Source organism: Epinephelus fuscoguttatus, linkage group LG16 (assembly GCF_011397635.1).
Source record: "Epinephelus fuscoguttatus linkage group LG16, E.fuscoguttatus.final_Chr_v1".
Lineage (NCBI taxonomy): Eukaryota > Metazoa > Chordata > Actinopteri > Perciformes > Serranidae > Epinephelus > Epinephelus fuscoguttatus.
The window spans coordinates 40,768,104-40,780,941 of NC_064767.1; the positions used below are offsets into that span (position 1 = coordinate 40,768,104).

The 12,838-nt window shown below is 39.1% G+C and overlaps 1 protein-coding gene across 1 annotated transcript in view; it reads right to left on the minus strand.

Annotated features, from left to right (window-relative positions):
• Positions 1 to 12,838, minus strand: part of LOC125903982 (inactive pancreatic lipase-related protein 1-like) — a 65,684-nt gene that overhangs the window by 20,776 nt on the left and 32,070 nt on the right. Inside the window, exons 9-11 of the mRNA XM_049601225.1 lie at positions 11,454 to 11,577; positions 8,074 to 8,188; positions 3,456 to 3,623 (exon numbers count right to left, since the gene is read on the minus strand). Coding sequence (XP_049457182.1) covers positions 3,456 to 3,623; positions 8,074 to 8,188; positions 11,454 to 11,577 — 407 coding nt within the window. The remainder of the gene's footprint in view (positions 1 to 3,455; positions 3,624 to 8,073; positions 8,189 to 11,453; positions 11,578 to 12,838) is intronic.

Genomic DNA, 12,838 nt, shown 5'->3' on the forward strand with positions numbered 1-12,838 from the left:
AGACCACACTTACTGTATCTAGTCCGAATGACATTCCGGTGTCATTACTGTAGATCCTGGTGAGGAGGATCAGTGAGCCGATGTCTCACTCACTCCTAGCATGCAGCTTGATGTCATCCACGTGGAGGAGGCTGCTCCACTTCAGAACCCATATCCAAAGCCACTCTTTTAGATGAGTTGGCTGAGGGGGTTCAGGCCTATGCAGAACAGTAATGGAGACAGTGCATCACCTTGGTAGATGCTGCACTTGATGTTAACTTATGCAATTGACTTTGAGCTGGCCCCATTGAGTTCTTGATGAAGGCTCTTTGTGTCCTGTTGATGTTCTACATTTCCAAGCATTCCATTATCCATTTGTGTGGTATTGAGTCATAGGCTTTCTTGTAGTTGAACTGAAATTCTGAATATATTGAATGAACCTCAAATATCTTGCCCTGCTGCTCAGGACGCAGGTATAAAACGCTGAGGTGCAGAAGGGCTCGCTTCGGGAAAAGCCTGATTCCCGCAGCCATTGCTGCTCTGAACAACAGGCCCCGTTGATTGTGTCATGTTTATATGCTGTATGTCGTTGCTTTTTGTGTACTGCTCAGCAGTGTGATGTGTTCTGATGGTGTCGGTGTGCTGATGCTGAGTCCAACAAGTACAGTGCTGTGGAAAAGAATTTCCCCTCGGGGACAATAAAACCTAACCTAATATTGAATGAAAGTCTGAATATATGGAATGAACCTTGAATATAGGGAATGAATGTCTGAATATATGGAATGAACCTTGAATATATTGAATGAAAGTCAGAATATATGGAATCTGACGTCATTAAGGCACTAGCGCCATCTTGTGTTTCCTCTGTATGCTTGTATTGGATGCTGCAGCAAGAACACAGTGAATATGAGTGTAGTCTCGCCACCAGAAAATCAGAGATCTCTGCCTTCTGATAGTCTGGGGACACCCCTTTCTAAAGTGTGTTTAACACACCGGCGAAAACGGCCGGCAACAAAGCAACGCCTCTTGCATTTTTGAAAAGGACACGCCTTCTCGGAAATGTGCGCTCCCCTTTTCTTGTCCGCAAGGAAACAAACACAGAGAGAGCTTGAAAATGGATGCCGAGAGATTAAACTCCGTTTTATCAAACGTGTGCTCATCCATGAAGAAAATATTTTTTCCAGCGGATATCTTAGTTACAACATGATTGAGCTAACTGGAGTAGTTTCATGTCGTATCCGACAACGGGAGGCTTTTAACAGATGACGTCCTGATGTTAGCTTTGCTGCTGCTGTTAGCTGCTGTCCCTGTCAGCTGCAGCCACTGATACTTTCTAGAAATCGTGATTTCCTAAAACTAAATAAATACCACACATAGCAACACAAAACTGCTTTGCTAGCTCAATCATGTTGTAACTAAGATATCCACTGGAAAAAATATTTTTTTCACGGACCGTTTAATGAGTTATTACCTATTACAGACACTGCTAACGGCTAAGAAATAGTAATGTTTGTTCAATCATTGTGTTTATAGACTTTACAAGCATCGGATTAGTCTAAACGGTGATACAGTGATGTGAAAAATGTGATTATATAATCACATTTTTCACCGCCGCAAACGCATCTACTAACTTTGACGGCGTTTTCTGCGAGCGGGTGTTTCTAGTGGGACTATGTTTACCAGCACAAGAGTTCAGCGAGCCACCGAAGGACCACCCTGGAGATTTACTATTGGTTCTGCAATGTAGGGAGTTTTTTTAAACGCTTAAATTGTATCCGCCCATCTAAACACAAAATCAGGGAGAAAGTCATCAGTCTTTAGTTAAGCAAAGCATCTAAAGACTGACTTGTGAGTCTAATATGAGTGAGTCGGCGAGAGACATAGTGGCGGCAATTTTAAGCAATGAAGACATAGTAATTTATCAATATATATTCGAGGTTCATTCCATATATTCAGACTTTCATTCAGTATATTCGAGGTTCATTCCATATTTTCAGACTTTCATTCATTCCATATATATTCAAACTTCATATTATATATATATATAGTAATTTCCTGAACGGCATGCCATTACATATATATATATGTACATATATATATATATATATATATATATTCAATACAGAATTGAATCAAATTGGGTTCTTATAAATACATATTTCTGACATCACAATATTGAGTGAAGTTTTGAAAGAATAAAGAACACACACATCAGTCAGTATCAGTCCTGCTGTCCTCTTTGCTCCTCCCTCTGCTGCTGAGGAGAATCACTGACTGCAGGTCACGTTACCGCTGGTACATTTAAAGATTCAAGGCAAACTAAGCTAAACTGTTAGACATAAACAACTGTAGTTTCAGCTTGTTAATAACAATTTGGTATTAGCTGGAAAGGGCTTTGTGCTTGTGCAAAATATATTATTAGGTGGATGAGAGACTGTGGACAGAGCAGACTGAAATATCGCTTTTCTACATGTTTAGACCTACATGTTGCTGAACAGGTGTATTGAGAAAGTACTGATGTTTTCATCGTGGAGGTTTTATCACACTCACAGTAACAAGTGTAGTTGTCGACAATTCAAGTTCACTTCTGTGTCTTCACCACCGCATCTGTGTTTCTATGTCTGTGTGTGTGCGTAAAAGTAGCACAGCAGCCCTGACGCACACACAGCAGGAGGAGAGGCTGCTGCAGCATGATATTAAATGATCTCTGTAACAGTTAGAGATTAAAGAACCGGTGAAGTCAGAGCTTCTTAATACTATGGTCATTAATAATTTAACACCGGGCCCATTTACTACCGCCGAAATGGATCGAGAAAGATTGATCTCAGATTTTATGAATCACTATCGGGCTATTCATGTGATGACCGATTTGAATCCGATGAATTGATTATTTTAACCCAACCCTACAAGTAAATAGGAGGGGAGAAACAGAGGTTACTGTGAAAAGCTACAAAGAGTGAGAAATGAACACATCACCAGTCAAATAGTTTTAATAATAATTAATAGTATAACAAAAATGATTTTGTATTGATTCTATAAATTGTTTACTGAAAGTTTTTAACATTTTATAAATAAATAACAGTAAATAAAAGTGATTTTAATCTTGTAATTAATTCCCACAATTATCCCACTGCTTATTTTTTCTCAGAAGGAAGTCACCTGGTCTTGAAAGCCTAAATGCACCCTGGGAATTCTTTTGGACCTGACATGCTTCAGTAGCATAAAGACAGACTTGCAGTAATCAGGTTTAAAGAATCACAGATCAGACATGTACTCTACCAAATTGTTTTGCGAAACTAATTAAAAGCTATATATTACAATAAAAATTATATTATACACAGCCTAGTCTACCAGCAAAACAACTCCTTATATTCACCAATTTTCTTATATTACTATGTAGGTTTGACTGATCTTCGCTCTTTGGAATCTAACAAAGTGTGAGAGGTGCCACCTGTTTACAAAAAAGACAAACTTACATCTGCTTGTCTTTTCCTCTCTGAAGCTCCACCTTGGATGCACCATACTTGGGTTTCAAGGGGTTAAGGATGTAGTTGTTCCACCGAAACTTCACCTCTGTCACATCACCTACATCCGCTTCAGCATTGATAAGCACCTCATAGGTCCTTCCAGGCTTCAGTATACCCCTGGAGAGATGTCATAACATATCACACTGAAAATAAAAAATCATTGTCCTTGGATGGCTGTGACAGTGCAATCTGAGCTCCATTAATCAGAGTTGGGTGATGTGTTATTCAGTCATTACACACACGCAGTCAATATGTTGTTGTAATACAATGCTTCATGCAATCAATCACAGTACTTGCACCTTAATTTCAGTTACTTTATCCATTTACTACAGAGTAACAAACCAAATATTTTTTTTTCCCTTTGTGACAAGCCACTCCTTTTTATTGGTTCCGTCTGGTTTGCAGATTACTCTTACTGTAAAATTTGATCTGAGCAATCAAAAGGCCACAAGGCAAAAGGCAAGTTGTGGAACTGGATATGGAGGTTGCCACTTCTGGCAGGTTCAAAGTTGACATCTGAATACTTTACCATTATTCATTTTATGTAAACTTAAGAAGCAAGCTATTGCATCAGAACCGTTTGTTAATCAGCTGCTCCCTCCCACAGATTACATGGCCAGTGCTGTGTTAGGGTTGTCAGCCCTCAGTTCTTGAGGCAAAAGGCTTCTAGTCTATAGGTGGAGTTTTCAATGTCTCCTCTCCCCAAACACTGCAGAAACTAAAGTAACCGCCCCGGGGTTGTATGCCCACCAGTCAAGTTACACTTATAGTTTACAACCATGTCTGTGAAAACGTGGATGCTTCACACATATCTTCAACCCCATAGCACAGAAGATCTTTATAATCAGCACAGTTTCGAGGTGGGCACCCAAGATTAGTGTCACCAATTCAGTAACTGACCAAATGTCTCCCCCTCTGTTCCTGAGATATGACATTAAATAATGGCCAAAAAAGTGTTTTTTTGCTGAACATTATGATATCACAGTGAAATAGACCTTGGACCTTTTGGTCACAATTATATATACATTTTTGAGTTATGGGTAGAACATAATTGTGAGGTCAAAGTGACCTTTGACCACCAAAATATAATCAGTTGTGTGAAATTTAAGGACATTCTCTCAAGTCTTTCTTAAGATGGTCAGATTCATGAAAATGAGAGAGGCGCAAGGTCACAATGACCTTGACCTCTGACCACCAAAATCTAATCAGTTCATTCTTGAGTCCCAGTTTGTGCCAATTTTGAGGAAACTCCCTCAAGGCCTTCTTAAGATATTGTGTTCACAAGAATGAGATGGATGCAATGTCACAATGACCTTGACCTTTGACCACCAAAATCTGACCACTTTATCGTTGCATCCCACTGAGCGTTAGTGCCAAATTTAAAAAATATCCCTCAAGCTGTCCTTGAGATATCGCATTCACAAGAATGACACAGATGAGATCACAGTGACCTTGATTTCTGACCACCAAAATCTAATCAGTTCATTGCTAAGTCCAAATGGACATTTGTGTCAAAGTTAAGAAATTCCTATAAGGTGTTCTTGAGATGTTGCATTCAGACAGAATGGGACTGACTATACAGACACATAGCCAGAGGGAAGGATGGACAACCCAAAAACATAACGCCTGCAGCTATGGCTATCACCAGCGTGGCAGCATAAAAAAGCGACATTTTGAAGCCTGGACTTTGGAATTACCACTCACCATCACCTTAGCTGACCTGCTAAATCTACATGTGCTTACAGTAATAGGGAACAGGCAAGGGTAGAGCCCATAAAAATGTGCTGCATACTGTTTTTCTGTTTCACCTTTTTCTTCCAGTCACAGACTGGTTTACAGCCCATCCCAGGATCATGTTAGTTTTTCTTCACTTTGCATTCCTCAACCTAATAGAGGAATTCTATTCTTCATGCAGGTGGAAAGTTCATGACCACTATTATGGGCTGAAATATGTGCCACCAGAAACTTAATTTGAATCATTCATATTTGAATTTGAATTTCTAAACTTGATTTGCATTGCATTGAAAAACTGAATCTTAATAGTATAATTTGAAATTGAATTTATTTCTATATCTCTTCACATTCAGTTCTCACAATTCAAATTCAGCTCTCAAAATTCAGTTTCAATTTACTGTGACAGACATCCGGGTTGTTTAAGGATGAAGGAAGAGCAATGGAGCGCAGATACACAGGACTCCTCTTTGGCCAATCAGCACCTACGTACGACCATAGACTATAGGCTCGTTCGAGATGAACTGTGCCTCGTCTGAAAAGTAGACAAGAGCAGGTGGCCGCAGCGGGGGGCAGTGACAAAAAGCTTTCCAGCATTCTTCAGTCCTTACAGGAAGTTACAGACACACACATATCCTGTCTGTAATGATGTCAATTCATTAAAAAAGTGATCAGACCCATATAGGCTATCAGTTTGTTTTCAGTCTCCAGTTGTTTTAATTATGATAGATTAATTTATTAAAATGATTTACAAGTGATCTGTAGTTTATGTTCATGGTTTATCCTCCATTTGACATGAATTCTCCTGTAAATCAGCATCATATCAGTTTGACCTGTCCCCTCAACTACACAGGCTGAATAAACTGTGTTTGACTATAAGGTTAATATTTTCAGAGGAAAAGAAATACAAGACAACAGCTTTCTTTAAGGCTCAGTCAGATACAGTCAGGGCTTCACATCTGATGTTATTTTAAGAATCCTCACATCCCACTGACCACAAGTCTCTGTGTTGCTAAATACTTCAATAATTAAACCGTCCAATATTAATATAGTACAGTAGACTCTATAGTTTATGATGAATGTAGCCTATTTAGTCTCTGACAACTAAACTTCATCATCAGTCACACAACATGTTTTCTGTTCACAGAATAAACCTTTAGATCAGACAAATACAGTCTTAATCTCTAAAATTCAACGTCAAACGTCATATTGTTGAGTGGACATCTTAACCAATCAGCTGTTAGATCAGGTGAGAGCCAAAGAGATTGGCCAAAGAGAAGTCCTGTGCATCTGCGCTCGATTGCTCTTCCTTCATACTTAAACTACCCGGATGTCTGTCACAGTAAATTGAAACTGAATTTTGAGAGCTGAATTTGAATTGTGAGAACTGAATGTGGAGATATATAGAAATAAATTCAATTTCAAATTATACTATTCAGATTCAGTTTTTCAATGCAATGATTCAAATTAAACAATACAATTTCAAATTATGTGATTCAAATTCAGTTTTTCAATGCAATTATTCAAGTTTAGAAATTCAAATATAAATGATTCAATTTCAAATTATGTGATTCAAATTCAGTTTTTCAATGCAATTATTCAAGTTTAGAAATTCAAATTGAAATATAAATGATTCAAATTCAGTTTCTGGTGGCACATATTTCAGCCCATACACTATCCACATAATCAGATGTCCCTCCTGGACACAATTATTGCTAGATGTCTCAACATATCTGCAGAAGAATGCCATGAATGGATCAGTCATACAAATGAAAGGTGACAGTTGACTAGCACTGTTGTATTTATTATATTCGTAGCTGTCCTATAAAAGTATGTATAGAGAATATGCATAGTTTTATATCACAATACTGGAGTTACTTTAGTTTAATTTTGTGAGTTTGGAAAAAATGTCAGGAAAAAACCTATTGAATTTCTGTGATATATATTGAGGTAGCACAATCCATGCAATAAAGATTACACAAATGTTGTGTTCTGGTACAAGAGCTGATTCTCAGATGTGTATCAAGTGCTTAGGTTGTATGAATGCATTTTGGATGTGAGATTAACTGTTGTGCTGAGCTGCATGTTGGTAAGAGGACTGTCTGAAGAGTTATAAGCTTCTACTTCTAGTGTGATATCACGTGAGTTGCAGTCCTTTTTCCTATAGTCTATGGTTGCAGTGCAATATGAATTGTGTGGTCAACCAAGTGTGTAATTGCAGTGCCTCCAGTAGAGGGTGGTAGCGTGCTGTGTTTGTAGTGTGCCTTAAGCTTGTAGTGATTTATTGTAGTGGGTAGTAGTGGGAGTCCTTTCAAGAGCCCTGACAGTGCGGAACCCCCTGGTTGCAATTCGCCCTCCGTCCCTTTTATGAACTGTGTTTTTCTACTGTACTAATAAAGATTATTGTATTGTTGTAACTGCTCTTCTCTGGGTGATTATTGGATGGCTCTGACATGGGGACTCTAAGTTCACCACCTTGGTTAAACCCACATTTCATTACAATACTAACCAACAGACAACTCAAAAACATAATGCAAGGCTATTGCCAGCACAGAGATACTATAAATGAGGCGTTAAAGCTAATCCAGAGGCTGAACTACAGAATGGCATCAGTGATTATCTGTAACTGACCAGATGTGTCATTTAGGCAGCAAGGAGTCACATGTTCAGATAAGAGAAGTGACAGTTGTTCAAGCTTCCAGGCCTGGTCAACAAAGAGAAGTACAATATCCTAGACTAAATAGGCAGGTCCACCTCTGCAACTCCCTAGTCAGTGATGTCACACAGACTAAAACCCCTTGGTGCATTCCACAGAACACTGTTATAATGTTCTTACGAATGAAGCTGGTGCTCCTTGGTGCTGCCACTGGCTCCAGTAAGTGTCACAAACATGACGCCTGGGTTAGGCCAGCTAGGACCATCCAGGGTTAATAGCACTCTGTAGCTGTAACCTACAAATGGAAAGAAATAGTAAGCAGTCACATTATTTCACCCAAGGTTCAGCATAGTGTCACAAAAATCTTGTGACAAGCATCATTTTCTATATGTGGGGGGGTCAAAGAATAAGAATATTGGGGTTAAAATGAAAACATTTAAATTCAACACCATAGTATTTGCAAAAATTAACAAATATTTTTTCTACTGATACATTTTTTAATTTGGTATGTACTGTGTCCTCGCAGTCTAGGAAATAGCCCCAGTCTATCACTCCAAAATTGATACCAATTGGCATTTATATCATCAGTCAGCAAATAAAATGTAACTATTGCAACCTTTAACACCTTTCTAAACTCACTTGAGTACAGTGTGACAAAATGACTCATGTTTCCCCTTTGGGCTTACAGAAGCTGCATACTCTCACTGTCAAGATCATTCATGTTCATTCATGTAACCTACAACTTAATATTTTGGAAGGATAATGTGGCATAGATTACTTTTACTCAGTACCGTGGCACCAGTGTTCATTTCATTGATGAAAACAATGACTACGACCTTTTTCCATGATGAAAATGAGACGATGATGAGATAAATATAGACCAGCATCAGCTGTGTCAGTTGTGAGCTGTAATTCAGCAGTTAATAAACAGCATATGTGTCTGTCTGTGAATGGTGGAGCCGCTGAATGTATTTGTGGAGTTTGTTAGTTGCAGTGGTGGCTGCTAGCAGTTAGCTCCGCTTGTTAGCTGCTGAACGGCTGCACTCAAATCCGAACTGTCACTGGAATGGGTTGATGCTGTTTGACAGGCAGGTAGGAGGCTCAGTTATCTGTGAGTGTAGCTGTATTGTAAGTAAACAGTCTGAGGTCACTGATCATTTTTCTCTGACAGATGAAAGTTTAGTTTAAATTACCAACTCTGTGAGACATGAGTTTAAACCTCCACACTAACTTGTTGCGCAAGCTATTTTTCTGCTTCTAAACAGTGAGATGGATGAGTCAGAGTTTACAATGAACCTGGATACAAATTTTAGTTGTCTCAGATTATTTATTTATGATGTCAAAGTTTTTTAAGCATAAAAAGAGAGTTGTTGAGCTTTTCAAATGATGATCACTACACGTGTGCTTGTGAATCACCCCTTAAACCTGTTAAACACTGCTGGAGAAATGACAGTTTGTAAGTGTGCAGATATGATTTGTAGTTGTAGAAAAAAATTGTCTCAATGAATTTTTTCATACAACCTTGATTCTAATTTCTGATACATGAATAAGCCTAACTGGATTAGGTTTAAGAAAAAAAAAACATATAGAAAATATAATGACTAAAAGTTGACTAACCCTACGAAGAATAAAGATAACCATGCACGTGCGGAGGGGGGAGCGGAAGGGGCTGGAGCACCTGCCCCTTTTGCCCCTTGACCCCCAAGTGCCCCTTTGTCAAGTTTTTTATTATTATTTTTTGTGGTGAAGGCCTTCCTCTGGCCTTTCACAAGAACATTTATTATTATTAATTGTTAATAATTTATAATAAATGACCTGCAGCTAGCCAGTTCATCGTATGACGTCACCTCATGACCGTTGTAGTCAGTCCAACAGTCGGTCCAACAGAACAATAATATAGACAGTACAACAGTACGACAGTATAACAGTTGGAAGTTGAAGAACCAGTAAGTGGGTGAAATAAATTATGTATATGTTGTTCCATGTATTTTGCCTAACCAACTGGATTAAAAAGAGCACAACAGGTAAGAATAGCATTGCAGAGTTTCTCATAGACACCACTACATTACAGTGTGTTAGTTATTTTACATTACATTTTAGATCTATAATCGCATAAGGTTCAAGAGTTGTTAATTATGTTTAATAAAATAGAAGATCAATGCTGATTAACTGATAGATTATTGCTTATTCCTAGATTGACAGGAAGAAAGTGATAGGTCAGATGAAGAAATGGAGATGGAGCCAACACAAAGTGTGCATGACACAGCAGGGTGGGAGACAAAGGCTGGAGTCACTGAGAAACAGTCCATAGAAAATATGCAGGAAACAGAAGCTCAGGACAAGGAGACTGAAACAAGAGAGAGGTCATTCTCAAATCTACTTGGACTACAGCACCCAACTGACCCTGCCTTGTCCTACAATTCAATATGAAGTATAATGAGGCCTTTATCCAGATGTGTAATAATAACAAAAGGAGAAGAGCCAAGGAAAGAAGAGAAGAGACTATGAGGAAAAAACAAATCAGGAGAAAAAGAGAGGAGGGAAAGACAAATGTTTAACTGGGAACCAACAAAACACACACAGTGAGCCACCTGGTAGCAGTGTCAGCAGGCTTTTCATCATGCCATGGCAACATGTAACAGTAAGGTAATATCTCTCCCATGTTCTTTTTAATGTCTGTAATTCCATGTTCGAGTTTGCTGCTGCAGTGGTGTTCTGGACGGGCCATTCAGGAGTATCTTCACCTCTGCAGCCTGCACTGTGAGTATAGCAAACCAGAGCGTCCAGGCTGCTTCATTTGTTAGTAGGGGCTTGATTACTGTACACTAAAAACAGTTAAATATTGTGCTCCTCTGTACAGACTTTTTTCTCTCACTCCACCCTGCCATCACCATCCCCATTCTTTCCCCCACTTCAATTTGGACCTGGTTTGTCCAGTGTAATTGAAATGTAACTGTCCATGTCAAAATAATATCAATCTAAAAATTGCAAAGTATCTCCATGCTTACTGTATAGCAATATATCATAGCACATTGAACTGTAATAGCTGTGTCATTGCCAGATTCTTGCCAATACACAGCCCTAACACCACTGTGTTTTAATCATGTTCTATATGCCCATTTTTTTTTTTAACTCTGAGCAACTGCTCCTTTAGAGGTCTCTGCGAGGCCCTAAAGATGACTAATATGTGACTATGTAAAACTATGCAGAATTTTTGTCTCAAGACTAAGACTAAATCTAAAGTAGCTGTCAAAATTAATACTGCATGGCACATCCTGTCAGTGTGTCCTGCACTCATGTGGTCTGAAAATGCCCAATGCCTCTGATACTTAATTGCCCAAATCTGATTGAAATGGAGTTAATAAGCCACTGGAGTGGAAAATGGTATCAGTCCATAGAAAACTTAGTAAGTTGTATGTTGAGCTGAAAGCATAGAAACAACAAAACTGGGTAAGTAATCATAGAAATATGTTTCAGTGTTTCTATACAGTTAAATCTAAACAGTAAGTCCTTACGGCTTATGTGTAAGTCACACTTAAAAGGAAGGGCAGGGTACTTACGGCCAAAGGGCTTTGATCTGCCCGTGTTGAGGAAGTACTTCTTTGAAATGCCATCAGTCACAGTGAACTTGTCAGCATTGTGGCCCATCAGAGGACATTTGTCTGCACATGGGAAACACTTTCCCTGTGGAGTCAAGGACATGGTGAGGTGTGAAGAATGAACTCACCCTGTGATGGAGTGCATGAGTCTTTTCCTGTCAGTGAATAGTCATGGAAAAGTAACAACCCTAAAGGGTTTTTCCTCCATACTCCTTAAAAATGTTGCAGATTTCCACCTTATAAATACGTAGGTGAAGAATGGCAGTGGTTTTGCAATAGGTTACTGTGTGGGAACAGTCTGACTTTGTGGCTGTCAGCTATGGCTGCAGGAATAACACCAGAGAGCGTTTACGAGGTGAACGACAAGGAGGTGCTGTCATCTCTCAACAGGGACATAGTCATATGAGGTCATGCTCTGCGCTCCCCCGGCCTCCTTTGATCAGGACATGTGTCCAGAGCAGGGATAAACTGTCATTAACACCAACAGCTGCAGATACAAGCCCTCCACATGGATGACGTCGGGGAAGCCCATTTACATCGCCCCTCAACTGCAACAAAAATCCAATCTTCCCGAATCAACTTCTAAAACCAAAGAAATGGTTCACAGCCATATCAGTGTCATACAGCAACAGGTGGCAGTCCCATACACTTGCTGGGTTGGTAGGCATATGGGCCCCTTCTCCATCCGACTCATTGTTTAAATTGAGGACATAAAATGCCTCCCAGATCCTTCGTCTGTGACATTATTTTTATGAGCAAATCCAGCTAACTTAACACGCAACTTTTCATGCAAATGTAACACAAACGTCTGTTCTTAACCAAGTGTTTGAATCTAGTGATCCCAACTAATTTTGTTTGTTAGTTTTGTAAATGTCTGTTAAGACCAGCATTTACAACAGTAAATAAATTATTTCAGTGGCATTGCTGCAATTAGTGAATTTATGTGGGGTGATGCATGCCAGTGCAGATCTTTTACATAGAGCACAACTTTTGAGCTTTGATATACTTCTGACAAATTGCAAACCATCTTGACAGTTCTGACCTTTGAAGCAGAGAGTCCAAATGGAAGCTTTCCTATATGCCCCAGTAATGAGCCCTAAAATCCGAAAATGAGTTAGCATTTTAGCACTCCTACTGCCCTTGTCTCAAAGTCTAAGTTTAAGAGACTTTAATGTTTTGTTCTACGATATAAAACACATCAGTATATACCCCACTGTGAATTGAAGCTTTTATGTGTTTTAAAAAAGGCTGCTGCTAACAAGTAGCTAAATGAGACTACAGCATGTCATCACCTAAACACGGCTTTACAGCCTTGCTGTGGTGCCTACGTTGAAGTCATGTGACCA